The sequence below is a fragment of the Xyrauchen texanus genome, chromosome 30, assembly GCF_025860055.1.
Source record: "Xyrauchen texanus isolate HMW12.3.18 chromosome 30, RBS_HiC_50CHRs, whole genome shotgun sequence".
In the NCBI taxonomy this organism is placed as follows: domain Eukaryota; kingdom Metazoa; phylum Chordata; class Actinopteri; order Cypriniformes; family Catostomidae; genus Xyrauchen; species Xyrauchen texanus.
In genome coordinates, this window is record NC_068305.1 from 37776763 (window position 1) to 37794868 (window position 18106).

General features: G+C 38.3%; 1 protein-coding gene across 1 annotated transcript; it reads left to right on the forward strand.

The window, feature by feature from the left end:
* Positions 1-348: 348 nt before the first annotated feature.
* Positions 349-17913, forward strand: plg (plasminogen). The gene is made up of 20 exons (XM_052098875.1): positions 349-467; positions 627-656; positions 1081-1216; positions 1930-2036; positions 2548-2662; positions 2785-2924; positions 7885-8005; positions 8085-8203; positions 8289-8451; positions 10086-10210; positions 11197-11353; positions 14065-14255; positions 14355-14503; positions 14593-14686; positions 14838-14952; positions 16085-16162; positions 16328-16468; positions 16949-17055; positions 17173-17318; positions 17565-17913. Exons 1-20 carry the CDS (start codon positions 419-421, stop codon positions 17724-17726), a joined length of 2445 nt encoding a protein of 814 aa, XP_051954835.1. The 5' UTR covers positions 349-418; the 3' UTR covers positions 17727-17913.
* Positions 17914-18106: the final 193 nt, after the last annotated feature.

An 18106-nucleotide genomic window follows, 5' to 3' on the forward strand; every position in this document is an offset into this window, starting at 1 on the left:
ATTTAAATGCATTAAAATTGCTTTAAAATGAATGATTATTTCTGTCTCTCTGTTCATTCATATTTTATTACCCATTTACTTTATATGCCTTATTTGAAGTACAACCGAGGAAGTCACACCAGTATTTATGAAAACTGTGTTTAGTTAATTTTTTGGAAGTTGCATTCAAAATGCACTTGGCTAATGAATGGGCAAGATGCTTCTGATACTAACCCAAACAATTGTCTAGATCTGATAAATCATGTGATCAGAAACCGTAATGAGGGTTCAGAACACATTGATTGACAAACATGACCTGGTCCATGTCCTTGTTGCGACAATGATTTACTGATGCACTATAATATTTATTCAACTGTCATGTTTAAAGGATTCAAAACCTCCTGAAGTACTTGTCCGCTCTGCTTGCCATTGCTCCAACATGGAGGTTTACAAAGAAGCTCTTTTACTTTGTCTTTTCCTCTTTTCAGGTAAGACGATTAATTGTTAAAGAAATGCTTTAGTAATTAGTTTATTTCTGCTATGCTTTAAATAATTAAGAATTAAAAGAACTGACCAAAACCAACCTATAATTAATAACACTAATTGTATCTGGATGTGATCAAAATGATTCATATTGTTACCTCCAGGTATCCTGAAGGGCCACACCAAAAGCACAGGTAAGAGGAAGTTTTTTCAAGGTAAAAAGTGTTTTTTTTTTTTCTTCCCAGCAAATTCCCAGGTGTGCTTCCGATTCCTATCCCAGTCTTTTGATACATAATTGATAAAATTCCTTAATGTGATATGCCCAGTTGCTTAGTATGTATATAGATGGAGAGCTGGGTTCCTATTTTTAAAAATCCCCCTGAATGTTACATGGGACAATTTTTTGGACAGTGGAGCTTTTTTGGTTTTAGTGATCTAGGTAGATAGCAAAATCCCCAGAACTTATGACTCAACAGTCCAGACAACTGTCTTGATCAACATGGATACATTTGTTCTTGATCAAAAATGGTTTGTAACCAAAGAGTGCTAGACCTACGGTTTAGCAATTTGTGTAATTTGTGTAATTTGAGTAGCTTGAACTTTTGCAATTACCTTCAGGGTCCACAGATGTTCTGGATGCATATACTAAAACTGATTGGGCCTGGATAGTGAAATTGCCCAAAATGCAGTATACTGTGAAATCAGTGGAAGAATGTGCCACCAGGTGTAACAAAGAAACTTCCTTTACATGCAGGTGCAGTTTAAACCACACCTAAAACTGTTGTTTGAAGTTATATTGGGTAGCACATTTCTTTTACAAATGGATTAGTAGTGTTAACTGATCTGATAATAAAGTGCTATGCCAGATGGTGATTTGCTCTTGTTAAAATTATATATAGATATATATTTCTCATAATTCACTAGGTCAAATAGTATTTCCAGTATGTAGACTGGTATATATATATATTTATTAGCGCTGTCAATCGATTACAATTTTCTATCGAATTAATTACACGATGTCCTGATTAATTAATCGCGATTAATCGCATATACAAATATTTGATGAGAAAGCCCTTCATATAACAATAATTCAATATATAATGATTATACATATTTATATCAATATATAATTATACATAGTTATCTTTAAATATTTAAGGTGTTTATAAAATGTTCACAAGTGAATTTGTCAATCAGTTGGAGATTTATTATGAGGGCTTGTTTAAGGACCCGTCAATGTGGTAGTACAAGATTGCATTTCTCAGGAATCTTCCTTATTATGGTCCGGCGGCATCACGATTAATTCAGTACATTTTTTAAACGCATTATTTTTTGTAAAATTAATCGCACTGAATTAACGTGTTAAATCGACAGCCCTAATAAATATATATATATATTTTTTTTTTTTTTATTGTCCATACTCTCTATATAGACTGTAAATACAGTAATGTATATTGTGCTTTGCAGGTCCTTTATGTACATTGAAAAGGATCAGGAATGTACAACAATTCCCGCCAACTCTAAGAATGATCAAGTACTGCGAAGAATGAGTGCTTCACTGTATCAGAAAAAGGGTAAGTCTCTACAGCTCAATCAATTTAATTAGATTTGAGAGATTTAAGTTTAATATCATATGACATTGAACACTTCCCTAAAATCTTTCCAGCATGCACTCATTTTGTTTCAATTGGTTTAAATAGTATATAATGAATCATAAGAAAATGGACATGCTATGTTTCCTCTCAAAAGTCTCTCTGTCCCCGAGTTAATATATAATCTTCACATATTTATCAAAGCACAGTTTGGTCCATGTCAGTAAACAAAGTGAAGAGGATTATCCAAAAAATATTTCATCCAATGAGGGACTGCTTTTGCAAATGCATTGAGGACTGTCTCTTATCAGCTTTGAGAAATATTTTTGTTTTGCGTGGCTCTCTATGTCTAATGAATGTTTTCTTAAGAGGCATTTTGATAAATTAACTTCTAGTATGTGTTTTGGAAATTTAAAATAATCATTAATGTTGGAATCATAAATGTGGAGGTGAATTTTAAATTCTGTGTTCTTGTAATGATGTATTTACACAGAGTACTTACTGGAATGTGTGAATGGCATTGGCACAGACTACAGAGGGACAAAATCTAGGACACAATCAGGAAAAAGATGTCAGCGATGGGAGAGAACTTTTCCCCATAAGCCAAAGTAAATGTCCTCATTTACTAATCTCACTTTTTTGTCTATAATACTCTAAAAACCAGATTGAATAAATACAGAAACAATACTTGATCCAACAGCTAACTGACCTCAATACAAACTTCCCACAGCATAACAACACAAACACATCCAAAAGCTGACCTGGAATCCAACTTTTGTCGAAACCCAGATGGAAACAATGGGGGTCCCTGGTGCTATACCACAGATCCAGAGAAAAGATGGGAGCACTGCAGTATCCAAGACTGCACAGGTACATACAATAAAGTCATTGTTTTCAACTGTAAATCACATTTAGGCTTTTCACATGCCTAAATGTATATGCATCTGGCTAATATGCATAGGCAGAGTTTAAATATTTTATAACTCTGGGGTTAAGCAATGATTCATAATTGTAATTTTGAAAGTTTGCATCCAAAACTAATTTTGAATTTTTAGCAATGCATTTAACCTTGGGATATGAAGCCTTGCTCCAAAGCAGGGTTAGTACTGCAAAAAACCATAATACAACAACAGCAGTAGTACGTCTATGCACTGCACACAATAACACTGTAAACTAAAAACCTAAACAAGGATTTAATAATGATTGGGGTGAAATATACGTTATTAAAACATGAAAATAATATGTAGAAATATGCAATATAAAACTTAATATAATGCACTGAATCAATCCTTTATTTAGCAGTAAAGTTATAATAGATAGATAGGCCTATACACTAAACAAATTAATTCCATTACTATAAATATACATTTCATGGGGCACTACCTTGTAGTAACTTGCCTGACTGAATACTTGTCTTTTAAACAAACTTTTAAACAGACAATCTGCTAAAAGGATAATAAGTGATAGCACAGTGAAACAAGACAACGTTCCTCCAGGACCATTGGCTGTGTTTCCCAAAAGCAGTGTGCCAATGGTCGCTATGATCAACAAAAGCTTGCAATGCTTTTGAGAATCACAGAACAGCGTAGTTTCCCCAGCCGGAATACTTGAAAGCTGATACTTGTTTTCTGTATTTACAGACATGACATAATGAAGCAAGCATGAACAACATAAGCCTGCGATTTCGTGCCAAATCTAACACGACAGCTCAAAATAAAAGTTTTTGTAGGCTTACTGTAGTGAATCAGGATACGTTGAGGACATTGTTTTGAACACTGCTTTTATGTACTCAATCAATAATGGCATTTTGTTAATTTCTAACCATAAAAATCTTCTGTAGTGCAGCATTAACTTCCTGAGAACAGAGTGTTACTGCTGTGTGCAGATTCCAGTTGTAACTAGTAGGGAAGAAGCCACTTGTAAATCCTTGGGATATGAATGGCAGGCCTAGATCAATATGCAAAATAAATAAATTATAGCTATATAAACATTATTTAACCAGGATATCCTCTCCGAGATTAAAAACTGTTTTACAGGAATGTCCTGGCCAAGATGGGCAGCAAGTAAATAAAAACATTCTCAACCTAATTAAAAACAAAACTACAAACAGGGAACTGGCATTTAAAACACTAAAAACATTTACTAATCATTGATTCAGTTGCTAAATGATAGATTTAAAATGTTCCATAGACACCAAGTTTTGTAATTTCATTTTCACTTGGAGAGAATTCCAGTCAGACGGTGCTGACTTTTTATCTAGTTCAATTCGAGCATGGGGAACAGAAAGAGTATAACAATTCTGGGAGCGAAGGGGATATTTCCCAACCCTGTTCCTTTGAATCAAACTGCAGAGATACAAAGGCAAAAACCCCCGAACAGCCTTGTAAATAGTTCAAAACCAATGCATTTCTCTTGTAGTGGACAAAGAAGGCCAAGTTACACTATTATACAATGTGCAATGATGTGTTGAGGGTTTGCAATTCAATATGAATCTTAAAGCACCATGATACACAGCATCCAGAGAAGAAAGAAGATAAGATGGAGCAAATTGATACACAACATCCCCATAATCAAGTACTGGTAAAAAAGTACCAGAGACAAGTTTCGTTCTTACATTAAATGCAAAACAAAGCTTGTTTTTTTCTTTAGCTGAGTAATGTGAGATAATGTACCATCAATAGTAATGCCAAGATATTTGTACACTTTCACTGACTCAATCACATTGCATTTTAAGGACTGAAGAAAAGTGAGATTATTTACTATTTTCTTTAAACTTGCAAATAACAAATGTTTGGTTTTATCATTATTCAAAACAGGGTTTAAATTGTAAAGCTGAATGACATCAACAGCTGATTGTTGTTTATGCAAGGCTTGCTGCTTTGAGGAAGCACTGCAATACATAACAGTGTCATCAGCATAAAAATGGAAGTTTACATTTTGAATGTTGTGATCGAGACTGTTATATAAATAGAAAATAAAAGGAGCCCCAACACAGATCCTTGGGGGACACCCTTAGCAGTCTCTAATTATTCAGATTGTTTATCTTCTATCTGTACACACTGTGTTCTACACTTAAATCATTTTTAAACCAAAATGTAACAAGGTTGGATAAACCAACACTTTTAAGTCTATACAACTGTGTTTCCTGATCCACTGTGTTGAAAGCCTTTGTTAAATCAATAAAAAGGGATGCGCAGATTCCACATTGTCGTTTAAAACTTTCAAAACGGCTGTTGTGGTACCATGTTTTTGCGAAACCCTGAATAATTATTTGATTAAAACTTTGTTTGTATTAAGATTATGTCAGCTGTTCACTGATAAGACTGTAGATTTTTGATAGAACACAAAGCTTTGAGATTGGTCTATATTTATATACTGTAATATAGAAGGATCTCCCCCTTTCAAGCTGATTTCCAAATTTCTGGGATAACGTTAGTGTTTAATGAAAGATTAAAGAGATAAGTTAAGGGAGATGAAATAATATCAGCTGCCAGTTTTAAAAACACAGGTTCTACATGGTCGGGGCCTGGTGATTTATTTATGACAAGCGATTTGAGTGCTTTGTGGACATCAGAACTCATTATCTGTTAAAAACTAAAAACTCCATCTTTAAATTTCTTCTTTCTCTAAACTTCTTTCTGCATGGAAAGAGAGTTTGAACAAGTAAAATTGCATGATTCAAATGGAGACCCGGAGGCAATGAAATGCTTGTTAAAGCATTGCTAGCAGCCGGAAACAGCAAAATCCCAGAAGGCTCCCACGCGATCCACCGAAATGCCACAAAACCGGCAGCAACCAAGCACACACTCGGCCCTGGTTCTAAGCTGCAGCCGAAAACAACGGCAAGACTTGGTCCACAAAACAAATCCAATTCCTAGATTTGAGCTCGAAGTCACAATGACTGTATCATCAAAGTTTGGTTCACAAACGTGCCCAAGTTCGGAAGCGTTGATGTCATAGTGTGTGCAGCATCTCATCAGGACACAAACAAGCTTAAGTTGGAAGGCTTGAGTTCGATGCAGTGGAACGTAGTGGATGCAGTGTTGAATTTGATTTCAAAATCATAAAAATAAACATTGGTGTCAAACAAACTTCCTAATAAATTTGCTGTTTACAAAAATGAGACGTAAAATGCACAAAGTGCTAAATCAGTTAGCATGAACAGAGTGACAAACATCAACAGGCTTAACAAGCTGCTGTCTTGGATTTCAGTCCAAATAAATAAAATCTAGTTCTAAGCAAATAGTTTTCCTAAAAATCTCAATGTTCTCTCTTTGCACAGTCAAACAAACAAGTGACAGCCAGTGCTGAAGCATTTTGCCAATCAGAAATGAGCATAATTAATTCTGATTCAAAGTAATGGCCAGCATTGTCCAATCACTGCCAACTAGGGATGCTCCAATCAGGATTTTTACCGCTGATACCAATCACCGATCTTTTTTGTCACCTGATCAGCAGTACTGATCCCGATCATTTCACCTTTTTATCAGGTCATAACTGGCTATATTTAAGCTTTCTGCACACTGTCACTATTAGTTGAATTGACCTCTTCTGAGTAATATTATGCTGCCCAGTTTTTGTTGACATTAAAAAAAAAAAAAAAAGATTTATTATATTTATAAATGCCTTCCCTGCCTTTTCATTTAGTTGGATGTTTGGGATGTGCTGGAGAAGATTTTACAGAGTGGTTTGACTCTCCCGTCATCAAAACAAGATCTCGGCCAAAATCAATGCAACTCTTGATGGAAATAAATGTTGCGACATTGCATAAGGTTGTCGAAACAATGCCATGACGAATACGTGCCGTAATCAAAGCTAAAGACATTATTGATGACAGGAGAGTCGAACCACTCCATAAAGTTTTCTCCAGCACATGGGGTTAAGGTCAGAACTCTGTGGTGGCCAATTCATGTGTGAAAAGGGTTCTTTATGCTCCCTGAACCGCTCTTTCACAATTTGAGTCCAAAGAATCTTGGCATTGTTGTCCTGAAATATGCCCGTGCCATCAGAGTAGAAAAAATCCATTGATGGGATAACATCTTCATTCAGTACATTTAGGTAGTCAGCAACCCCAGATCATAACCATTATTTAAATCCAAACAGCATCATTTTTGTTGGCCAGGCAGTGTATTAATAGTTCATTTTTAACTTGTTGCTGCTTGAACTTTAATAAGGGGTGCAGACGCTTACTCACGAGGGCAAGAAATGAAGGGAAAGTGGAGAAAGAGTATTTCTGGACTCTGCAAGTGCTACTATTGTTAATGTCATTCAATCGGTCGATATTTAATAAAGAAGTCTGCATTAACCACATCTTGTTACTCACATTATTACTGAGATGCCTATGCCCAGCAGAGACTGAGATGCTACTGCCATGAACATTAATCAGGACCGTTTCACAGCTAGTGCTGTTTTCCCTTTGCCTTGTTGTGTGTGAAACATCACATTAACAGTACAGTACAACGAGCTGATTCACAATAAATCGATGACATTTTCAAGATTACATATCGGATTAAACTAGAGACACTAGTCTTTTGAATTTCAATGTTTCAATGTGAAAACATAATGAGGTTTCTTACCAGAGAAAGGCTAGTTTTGTTGGCGCTTCTCCAAAAAACGAACTGCGCTGAGATGGGCTCCATGTTGTTTTGTCACATGACTTGATTTGTTGAAAGTTTACCCCTTTGATGACAGCCCAGAATGTCCTGAACTGAGATCTGACTGTATAAATGAAATGAAAATATGCATAGCGCATAGCATAGACAAAACATCAATGTACTCGCATGAGAGCGCAGGGTCGCACAAGGTTAAATCTCCTCCTAAATATCTGCAGAAGAGTGCATTCAATGCAGTGGAGAAAACTACAGAGGCAAGATCTCCACCACTGAGAGTGGATTGACCTGCCAACGCTGGGACTCTCAGAAACCTCACAACCATGGATACATCCCTTCAGTGTGAGCCTTTATAAGTGACTAACAGCATGAACAAGATATTGCTTATTATGTGCATTTTGAATATGGTGTGTTTTTGTAGTCTTCCTGAGAAGTACTTGGAGGAGAACTATTGCAGGAACCCTGATGGAGAGCCCAGGCCCTGGTGCTTCACCACATCCTCAGCAAAACACTGGGAACACTGCCCCATTCCTCGATGCAGTAAGCTACATTCCCGTTTGACTGGAACACTTAAGTTATGTGTCAAATAATTATTTAATCATTCATTTCTCATCTTTTCGTGTAGCAACTGAAGTACCCACAATTGTACCAGAGCTTAATTGTGTGACTGGAGAAGGTAGCTCCTACAGAGGCACTATTTCTGTGACAGAATCAGGGAAAACTTGCCAGAACTGGACATCTCAGTTTCCTCACAAACATTCCAGAACACCAAAGAACTACCCATGCAAGTAAGCATCAAAGCAGCAGGTTTGAACAAATCAGAACAAACTCGGGCACCAGAATAATAATAAAAAAGAACGACTTTGTAGCCAATGGCTTCTAAACTGAAATTGCTGTTTTTAGTTGCCAAATCGAATTGCTCGATTTACATTGTTGTTCAGAAACGAGACAGAAATCCGGAGAAAATGAAGACAGCTGATAACCCATCAATCGCAGATTTAATACTGTATACGTAGTTGAGCACATACGTTTGCATTCCCCTTTTTCCTTACAAGTTTTCACACCCCTTTCAGAATTTACACAAATATAAGAGATCAAATACATACATATACATAAAATATATGTACATATAGAATGTATATAGTAGTGTGTTGCCATCTTAATCATCATTGAATGTTTGCACCTTGTGTAATAGTTGTGTATGAGTCCCTCAATTGTCCTAAGTGTCAAAAGCTGGATGGAACTCAGGGGCCAAGTTACTATCCATGCTGCTCTTACTACTTCTGCCACATTTGCCTATGGCAGAAATAGTAAGAGTAGTATGGTAGTATGCCATTCCTAACTCGGCCCCCAAGTTCAAAAGAGTATTTTGTTCAGGAATCAGACATAATGGCTCATGCGGTGTTTGCTGTTGCATGCAGTGAGCTCATCTCAACAGTCAGAAAGGGTTAAATGCAGCACAAGATACACTAAATATGCATTCAGTAACTCACAAGATGATATCTGACGAAATCGCATCTGAATGGACTCAACCCAAATGTCGCCAATGGCGACTAGATTTTAAATTATGGTTCTCCTTCGTCATCTTGTGTTCGAGATCCACCTATGGGAGGGACACCCATAGGTGGATCTCTCCACTCGATGTTTCAGAGGACTGGGGTTACAGAATTGGAAACCTATAATTTTATATTATTTAGAAATCTTTACAATCTTACAATATTTTCAAAAATATTGTTGCAATTATTTATTTTTGATTCTGCATTTGCAACCATTTCAGTCACAATCTGGAGCCCTGAAAGTACCACCATGTCAACGATGATCCCAATAATAGCTTTTTTTTTTTTTGCTTTAATCATATTGATGTATCTTTGAACACAATGTTGAGACAATTAATAATGCCATTCATATCAATATTCCTGTAGTTCCTGCTGCTATAAGACCCTCATCAGTCCCATGATTGGCTCTTTTGCAGATCTCTGGAAGGATCCTACCAGAGTACCATTTCTGTTGATAACTTTAGTTATTTGTCTGACTCATTGTAGCATGTGGAATAAATGTGGTGTGCAGGCTTAGACGTACAAAGCTATATTCAAATTGTATATGCAGTATACACAAAATTATTAATAAAACATGGACAAATAAAAATACCAAAACATATCTATATTTTTTTAGTCTTGTAAAGTTCCAGAGTCATGTACATGCACACCACAGTTTAAAAAAACACTGAACTAGAAGAAACAAATGGACAGCCCACATACTGTGAATAACTCATCATCATCTTAAAGCTTTAGCTCATATATATTAGGCTATTCTTCAAGATCACACAATGAAACAATACTTGAGTATCCCAGACATGTACTGAATGCTAGTGACTGCTATTTGTCTGCACAGAGAATGCAACTATAGTTTGTTTCCATTCTAGGGGTCTTGAAGGGAATTACTGCAGGAATCCTGATAAGGAGAGAAGACCCTGGTGTTATACCACAGACCCTGAGACCCACTGGGAGTACTGCACTGTCCCCAGCTGTGGAGATCAACCTGGACCTGGTGTGTTTTGAAGGAGTTGTTACATGACTCAAAATAAGTATCACATAAAATCGATTCTGTTTTCCTTTATCATTATTTAGTTCATGTGCTGCTAGGACTGATTAATGATAGTAGTGTATGTAACATAAATACACAGATCAGCCACAACATTAAAACCACCTGCCTAATATTGTATAGGTCCCTCTTGTGCCACCAAAACAGCGCCAACCTACATCTCAGATTAGCATTCTGAGATTGAAGTCTTCTCACCACAATTGTACATATCAGATATCCGAGTTACGGCAGACTGTCAGTTCGAACCAGTCTGGCCATTCTCTGTTGACCTCTCTCATCAACAAGAAATGTACATCCACAGAACTGCTGCTCACTGGATGTTTTTTGTTTTTGGCACCATTCGGAGTAAACTCTAGAGACTGTTGTGTGTGAAAATTCCAGGAAATCAGCAGTTACAGAAATACTCAAACCAGCCTGCCTGGCACCAACAATCATCCATGCGGTTATCTAATCAGCCAATCGTGCGGCAGCAGTGCAGTACATAAAATCATGCAGATACGGGTCAGGAGCTTCAGTTAACGTTCACAATAGCCATCAGAATGGGGAGAAAATGTCATCTCAGTGATTTGGACTGTGGCATGATTGTTGGTGCCAGATGGGCTGGTTTGAGTATTTCTGTAACTGCTGATCTCCTGAGACAGTCTCTAGAATTGACTCCGAAGGTTGCCAAAAACAAAAAACATCCAGTGAGCGTCAGTTATTTTTGAGGAAATTTCTTGTTGACGAGAGAGGTCAACAGAGAATGGCCAGACTGGTTCGAACTGACAAAGTGTACGGTAACTCAGATAACCACTCTGTATAATTGTGGTGAGAAGAATAGATTAGCATTCTGAGAAGTTGGTTGGCGCTGTTTTGGCGGACACAAGGGGGACCAACACAAAATTAGGCAGGTGGTTTTAATGTTGTGGCTGATCGATGTATGTGATTCCCAGAGGTGCCAGTCATCCCTGAAGGGGATGAATGTTATGAAGGTGATGGAAGCTCTTACCGTGGAGCCATGTCAGAGACCATAAGTGGAAAGAAATGCCAGTTCTGGACATCCATGGAACCTCATAAACATTCCAAAACACCTCAGGACTTCCTCAAAGCGTAAGAACTTCTGCATTGACACAGGCCACGTTCACACAGCAGCAAAATACAGCTGTCAGTCCTTCTTTTTTTTTTTTGTGCTAGGCTTAATACTGTTACGTTCACACAAAGATTGAACTTACAACCACATTCTATCACCAAACTGACACCTTAGGACGTACTGACATTTGGCATGCAATATTCCATGATTTAGCTGATGCAGAAGTCTATAATATTAGCAGCAAAGTTATGTTGGATACAACATCTTTCAACTGTAGGACTGTAATTTTTTTATGAATAACAAACCATTTTATTAAGATTTTAGGCTAAACTTTTAATATTTTGTCAGTGAGCCTACATGTTATTCTTGTTTAAACAATGGCCCTTAAAACTTACTTAGTTCACTATTTTTAAACCATGACTTGCACTACACACACATAACATCACCATATAAGTAGTCCATATATGATTGGCGCACTGTATTCAAAGTCTTCTGAAGTCATTTGATAGATTTGTGTGGAACGTGGACGACATAAAATCGGGTTTTCACTCAAAATCATATCCTCCACGCATTCTCATTATTAAAAATGTGAGCTCTGAATTGCCATATTAGGAGAAGATTGGCACAAACTTCATTGGTTCTCGCTTGGACTGTCACTGTGTAGTATCACATTTAACTGGTTTGTTTGAGTGAACACTGGTCACAACTGGCTGTAGCCTGCAAAACAAGGTGGTCCATAACTTACTCTCATTGGCTTGGTCATCTTTCATTGCCATTCATAATTGGAAATGAGGTAGTGGTTGGTATGTTAAGACCTGTGGTATAGTCAGACAATTGGGTTATAATGCCTTGGAAAGGAATTATGAAGTTGTTGTACCTAACACATTTGATTTCAGTATTTAAATAAGAGTATATCAGCTGATAAACAAATTATGTTAATGTGTCTGTCGTTCAAATAACAGCAGGTACATGCCGTCAGAAATGCGGTCCGACTTCACACATTACGTGTTGCTTTAATAAAGGTGTTCAGGTTGTAGTAAGAATACCCGAGAAGACAATTAGCATTTTCAAGCTATTGGTTTTTATTATGCCAGTTTTAGATAGTAAATACTGGTTAAAATTATTTGAAAAGATTTTTCAGTTTTGTTCTAGAACATAAATTAGGCTATACACAGTCATACCTCAAATGTTAACTTAAGGCTGTTAAAAAAAAAGAAAAAAGCATTTTGCTATCACAAGGCTGCATCGACAATCAGCACGTGAGCCAGGGGCGGACTGGCCAGAGGGAGAAATGGGACATTTTCATTTGGGCCGGCCTCGAAATGGCCGAACTGGCGGCGATAAGCTGAAACGGGCCGCCAAGTTTTGCCGAATGGGCCACGACTGCTGAAGAGGGCTTCAAAATAGGCTCCGATATGCAGAAAAGGACAGCGACACTCCCCTTGCAGTTTAGTTTGTTTGTAGTTTTTGTACTGTTTTGAATTATAATAATAAAACTTGACAATGGGACTCGTTTAACTGGTTTATGCAGCTACAAGCATTTGCAACAAAACTACATTCCTCATCATCCTCTACGTGAAGCGGAAAAAATGGCAAACTTGCGGCAACAATTTACAGTTTGAGGCAAATTTGCCATAAACTCTCCATTTTTGTAAGTGCAATTAAAAAAGTTGCAGTACTCGCTCTTCAGAACATCTTCATCATCTTCATGTATTAAGCTAAGGTGAACGTGATCCGTTTTTGCTTGTGTGACACTCCTTTTCTACCCACTCTGCACGGGACTCGAACTGGCATGGGAGGCGGGTGCGCTAACAAGGAGGCTAAAGGCTACAGCCTCTAGCGTCAGTCGCTAGTGCACCTCTTGAGATCAGGAGAGTGAGGTTTATACACAATGCACAGCTATCTATCAGACCCATTACACTCACCCCCTAAACCTCACTCCCATCTGGGTCACGGCACCATTGTGACGCTCCTATTCTACCTGCTCCGTATGGGACTCGAACCAGCGTTTCCGGAATGGGAGGCTGGTGCGCTAACAAGGAGGCTAAAGGCTACCGCCTCCTACACATTGCACAGCTATCTATCAGCTGGCCACCGTTACGCTTGCACAGGTTACTGATCCAATATATAAGAAATGCTAATGTGTGCAAGTGCATGGGATTTGAGATCTTGGGAATTCTCTTGCTTCCACTTCTGCATAACTATCCACATTTATCTGAACGCAAAAGTGTTTAATGATTCATAATGGAAGCCTGTTTTAGTTTGCAGTGTTTTCATCTTTCATCAATTAATATTTTTAGCAGATAATGTGTTGTTTAATCTATTACATTTGGTAAAATTGCAAATATAAACAAAACAAAAAAGGCTCCATAGTGTCTTTTGGAAGTGCCTCACCTGAGTGGGTAGATGACATGAAGCGATGGCCTGAGGTTAGTTACAATAATATAATTGACTATTTTGAGAGTTTGTGTTCACTGCACAAGTTGAGGCTAAAAGTTAAAATGGTTGAAATGCTAAATTCAGTAGTTTTTACATCACTTTTTATGTAGACCAGAACCAGAACACAGTCCAGCAGGAATGAGAATCATCATGGCACCGCCCACTTGTTAGTCAAGAAAACTGTAAATACATCTGCCCCAGACTAAAAACCACTGGACTTGCATTGTTGCACCTTTTTCTCCACTGATTTTCCCTCTGGCTCCTTAATTTATGTTTTTCCCCCACCATGCAGAGATCTGAGGAGGAACCTGTGCAGGAACCCAGATGGTGACCGAGCCCCTTGGTGCTACACCACTGACCCCTCTGTTCGGTGGGAGTATTGCAACATTGACCGATGTGAAGGCAAACCCAGCACTCAGTCTACTACCCAAACTGCAGCAGCTGCACCTCCACAAACAGAGCAATCCACTTCTTCAAGACAAGGTTTAACCTACATCAAGTCAATGATATCAAATGCCAAAAGTGCCACAGTATTGCCCAAGGCAGGGTGTGAGTTGCAATGTGTTTTGTTTGTTTTTTAAGATTGTAAGGTTGGTAATGGAGCAGATTACAGGGGCCCCACATCTACGACCATAATGGGAGTGACCTGCCAAGCATGGAGTTCTATGACCCCCCACCACCATTCAAGATTTACCCCTGAGACACATCCAGACAAGGGCCTGGACTCTAATGTAGGTCTAGGTAGAATATTAAGTTGAATCATAAGATGAGAGCCAAATTTTAAAGGAAATAACAGTTTAACATGGTTTTACTGTATAAGCAATGCAGAAATCCAGATGAGGATGTGAACGGACCTTGGTGCTATACAACAGATCAAAATAAGAAGTGGGATTACTGTCAGATCCCAGACTGTGGTAAAGATTCTTAATATTCCTCTTGGAAATGCTTTATTCCATTGGCGAAGAAATTCCATGTGCAATTATCTAATCATTATTATCTAGGCTCAAGTATCAAATTTACTTGATGTATAATAAGATACATTAAATGCATTTCCCTCCTAATCAGAGAGTACGAAATGTGGGAAGCCATTGATAAAACCTAAACGATGCTTCGGCCGGATTGTTGGGGGATGCGTTTCCAAGCCACACTCCTGGCCATGGCAGATCAGTCTTAGGACCAGGTATATAAACTTCCCTCCTCTGCCTCATAATGTATGCTCATTTACAGTTATTTAATACACTATCAATCTGCAGACACTTGTGGAGTCTGTAATATGTGTGCTATGTCTAAAACAAAAGAACAATAATAAGAGAAATAAACCATAAAAAACTAAACAGATATTTAGACACATGAATGTTCTACCACTGTGGAAAGTTAAATATTTAAACATCTTGAAAATTCTGCAAGAGGCATGTAAGATAAGGAGCAGAATTCTAGGGGAGACCGTGACATGGATTTCCGAAACATAGGATGGCAGAGGAAGACTTATTATATTTATTAGGGGTAGGTTTAGGGTCAAGGCTGGTACTAGAATGTGATCTTTAGGGGGATATTTTGGCCTTTGGGGTAGGCAAAAGGTTCTATCTTCATCTGATTAGGCTTGGTTGTTTTGCCCGTAAGAAAATCTAGGAGGGCAATGTAATACATTTAACCAAGGGTCAACTATACACTGTGGGTAGAAGGTTGAACCACTATTGGGGCATGTCACAAAAGGTCAACATGTATTCCAAGAACTCATCATTCACTGTAACATCCAGTTTGTCAACTAGCCCTGGTCTCCCCTATACTATAATAAACTCTTTATCATTAAAAACAATAATTATCGGGATCCTGGGTAGCTCAGACACAGAATATCACCCCTAGAGTTGTTTGAATCCAGGGTGTGCTGAGTGACTTCAGCCAGGTCTCTTAAGCAACCATATTGGCCCTGTTGCTAGGGAGGGTAGTCACATGGGGTAACCACCTCGTGGTCACTATAATGTGGTTCTCACTCTCGGTGGGGTGTGTGGTGAGTTGTGCGTGGATGCCGCGGAGAATAGTGTAAAGCCTCCACAGACGCTATGCCTCCACAGTAACACGCTCAACAAGCCACATGATAAGATGCACGGATTGATGGTCTCAGATGCGGAGGCAACTGAGATTCGTCCTCCGCCACCCGGATTGAGGCAAGTCACTACACCACCATAAGGACTTAGAGTGCATTGGGAATTGGGCTTTCCAAATTGGGGAGAAATAAATATATAATTATTGTAATTGTCTGCTGACAAATGGTTTTCAACAGTTATTACCTGTTCATTTCTATTATACTGTAGCTCTAGCAAAGTTCATTTCTGTGGTGGAACACTAATTGATCCACAGTGGGTCCTGACCGCAGCGCATTGCCTTGAGAGGTGAGTTAATGTTTTATTTGTATTTTTTTGAGTGGATTAGAACGGCAAAAACTTGCTTGACATGTACGGTTAAGATTGCTTCCAAAGTAAATAACAATGTTAAAAGTAAAGAAAGTTCATTTTTGTGTGAACAATCGCTTTGAATGTGTACCTATCATTTCACAGGTCTCAGAGGCCATCTTTCTACAAGATAATCCTTGGAATCCACACAGAAAGTGCGAGTGAAACATCCAAACAGGAACGAGACATTTCTAAGATTATAAAGAGACCAGGCGGGGCTGACATTGCTCTTCTCAAATTGGAAAGGTTAGAGAGGCACTCAGCTTCTGCTGTCCCTTGTTAATGTCTTGTACTTGCAATGCAACTGAAATAACCCACTTATAACCTAAAAAATATATTTATTAAAGGTGAAGTGTGTGTAATGTATACTCCTATCCCAGCTTAATCTGCTGAGTGTGGTGCAATCAAAATATTGCAATGCTTGTTTGAGCATCCCAAACAACCCAACACAGGCTATGCCAATGGCGTGAGTGTAGAGTGGGACTATCTGTTTGTTTGACAGATGGCAGATAGGGACATGTTCTGGAAACTTGTTTGAACCTGTTTGTTTCTAATTCAGTTTTGTTCACCAAACTAGAAGCGCAGAAACACTTCCAAATTCTGTATTGTGGAAGATGAAATACAATTCCAGCTTTCTAAATGGTCCAATACATATTAACAACATAATCATATTTAGAATGACATTTATAAGGGCAAACTCACAACAACGAGTGTGTCTCATTTTAGGCCAGCAATTATAAACGATAAGATTTTGCCTGCTTGCCTACCAGAAAAGGACTATATTGTGCCAAGCAAAACTGAATGCTATGTCACAGGCTGGGGGATGACAAAGGGTAGGTCACTTTAACATGCCCCCCAAATATTTACTCTCTCTAAACCATCGTTACTGTTTTATAGCATTTCTGACTTAAGAGTTGACAATTATAGCTTTACACTTTTCTGTTTCTCAGGAACCAGAGGTGAAGGTGTTCTGAAAGAAACCGGCTTCCCAGTTATTGAAAATAAAATTTGCAACAGTCCATCATATTTGAGAGGCCGTGTGAAGGACCATGAGATGTGTGCAGGAAACATTGAAGGTGGAACTGACACTTGTCAGGTAAGGGATTCTGGAGAAACATGCTTTTTGCCAGCATTACTATGTATGGCATCTTCCAACAGGGCAAACCTTAGAAACTCACCAGCCAAAACTTGACACCCTGGTGTAAACATTGAGGCACCTCACTAGGGTTTGAAACTGAGCTACTAACTGGTTATACAATTGTGATCCTTATTCTATTTGCATTGATGTCAGACTTCACATGCAGTTGTTATACAAATGTGCATTTTGTTCTCTCTCGTTTAGGGTGACAGCGGTGGTCCTCTTGTTTGCTTCTCACAGAACACATACATTCTTCAGGGAGTGACATCATGGGGTCTTGGATGTGCTAATGCCATGAAACCAGGAGTGTATGTACGCGTCTCCAAGTTTGTTGACTGGATTGAACGAAGCATGAAGGAAAATTGAGAATGGTTCAACCTAAACACAAGCATATGCTTGCATTATGTGCAATAAATGTACAGCTGATAAGAATGACATTAAAAAAAATCTGTCATCATTTACTAACCCTCATGTTGTTCCAAACTTGTATCACATACACAATCAGCCACAACAACATAACCACCTGCCTAATATTGTATAGGTCCCCCTTGTGCTGCCAAAACAGTGCCAACCTGCATCTCAGAATAGCATTCTGAGAGGATATTCTTTTGACAACAATTGTACAGAGTGGTTATCAGAGTTACTGTAGACTTTGTCAGTTCGATCCAGTCTGACCATTCTCTGTTGATCTCTCTCGTCAACAAGGTATTTCCATCCACAGAACTGACGCACACTGGACGTTTTTT

Coding starts and splice junctions, on each gene's coding strand:
- plg (XM_052098875.1), top strand. CDS start 419: ATGGAGGTTTACAAAGAAGCTCTTTTACTTTGTCTTTTCCTCTTTTCA. Junction 1,217..1,929: donor GAAACTTCCTTTACATGCAG/GTGCAGTTTAAA, acceptor TGTGCTTTGCAG/GTCCTTTATGTACATTGAAA. Junction 2,037..2,547: donor TTCACTGTATCAGAAAAAGG/GTAAGTCTCTAC, acceptor GTATTTACACAG/AGTACTTACTGGAATGTGTG.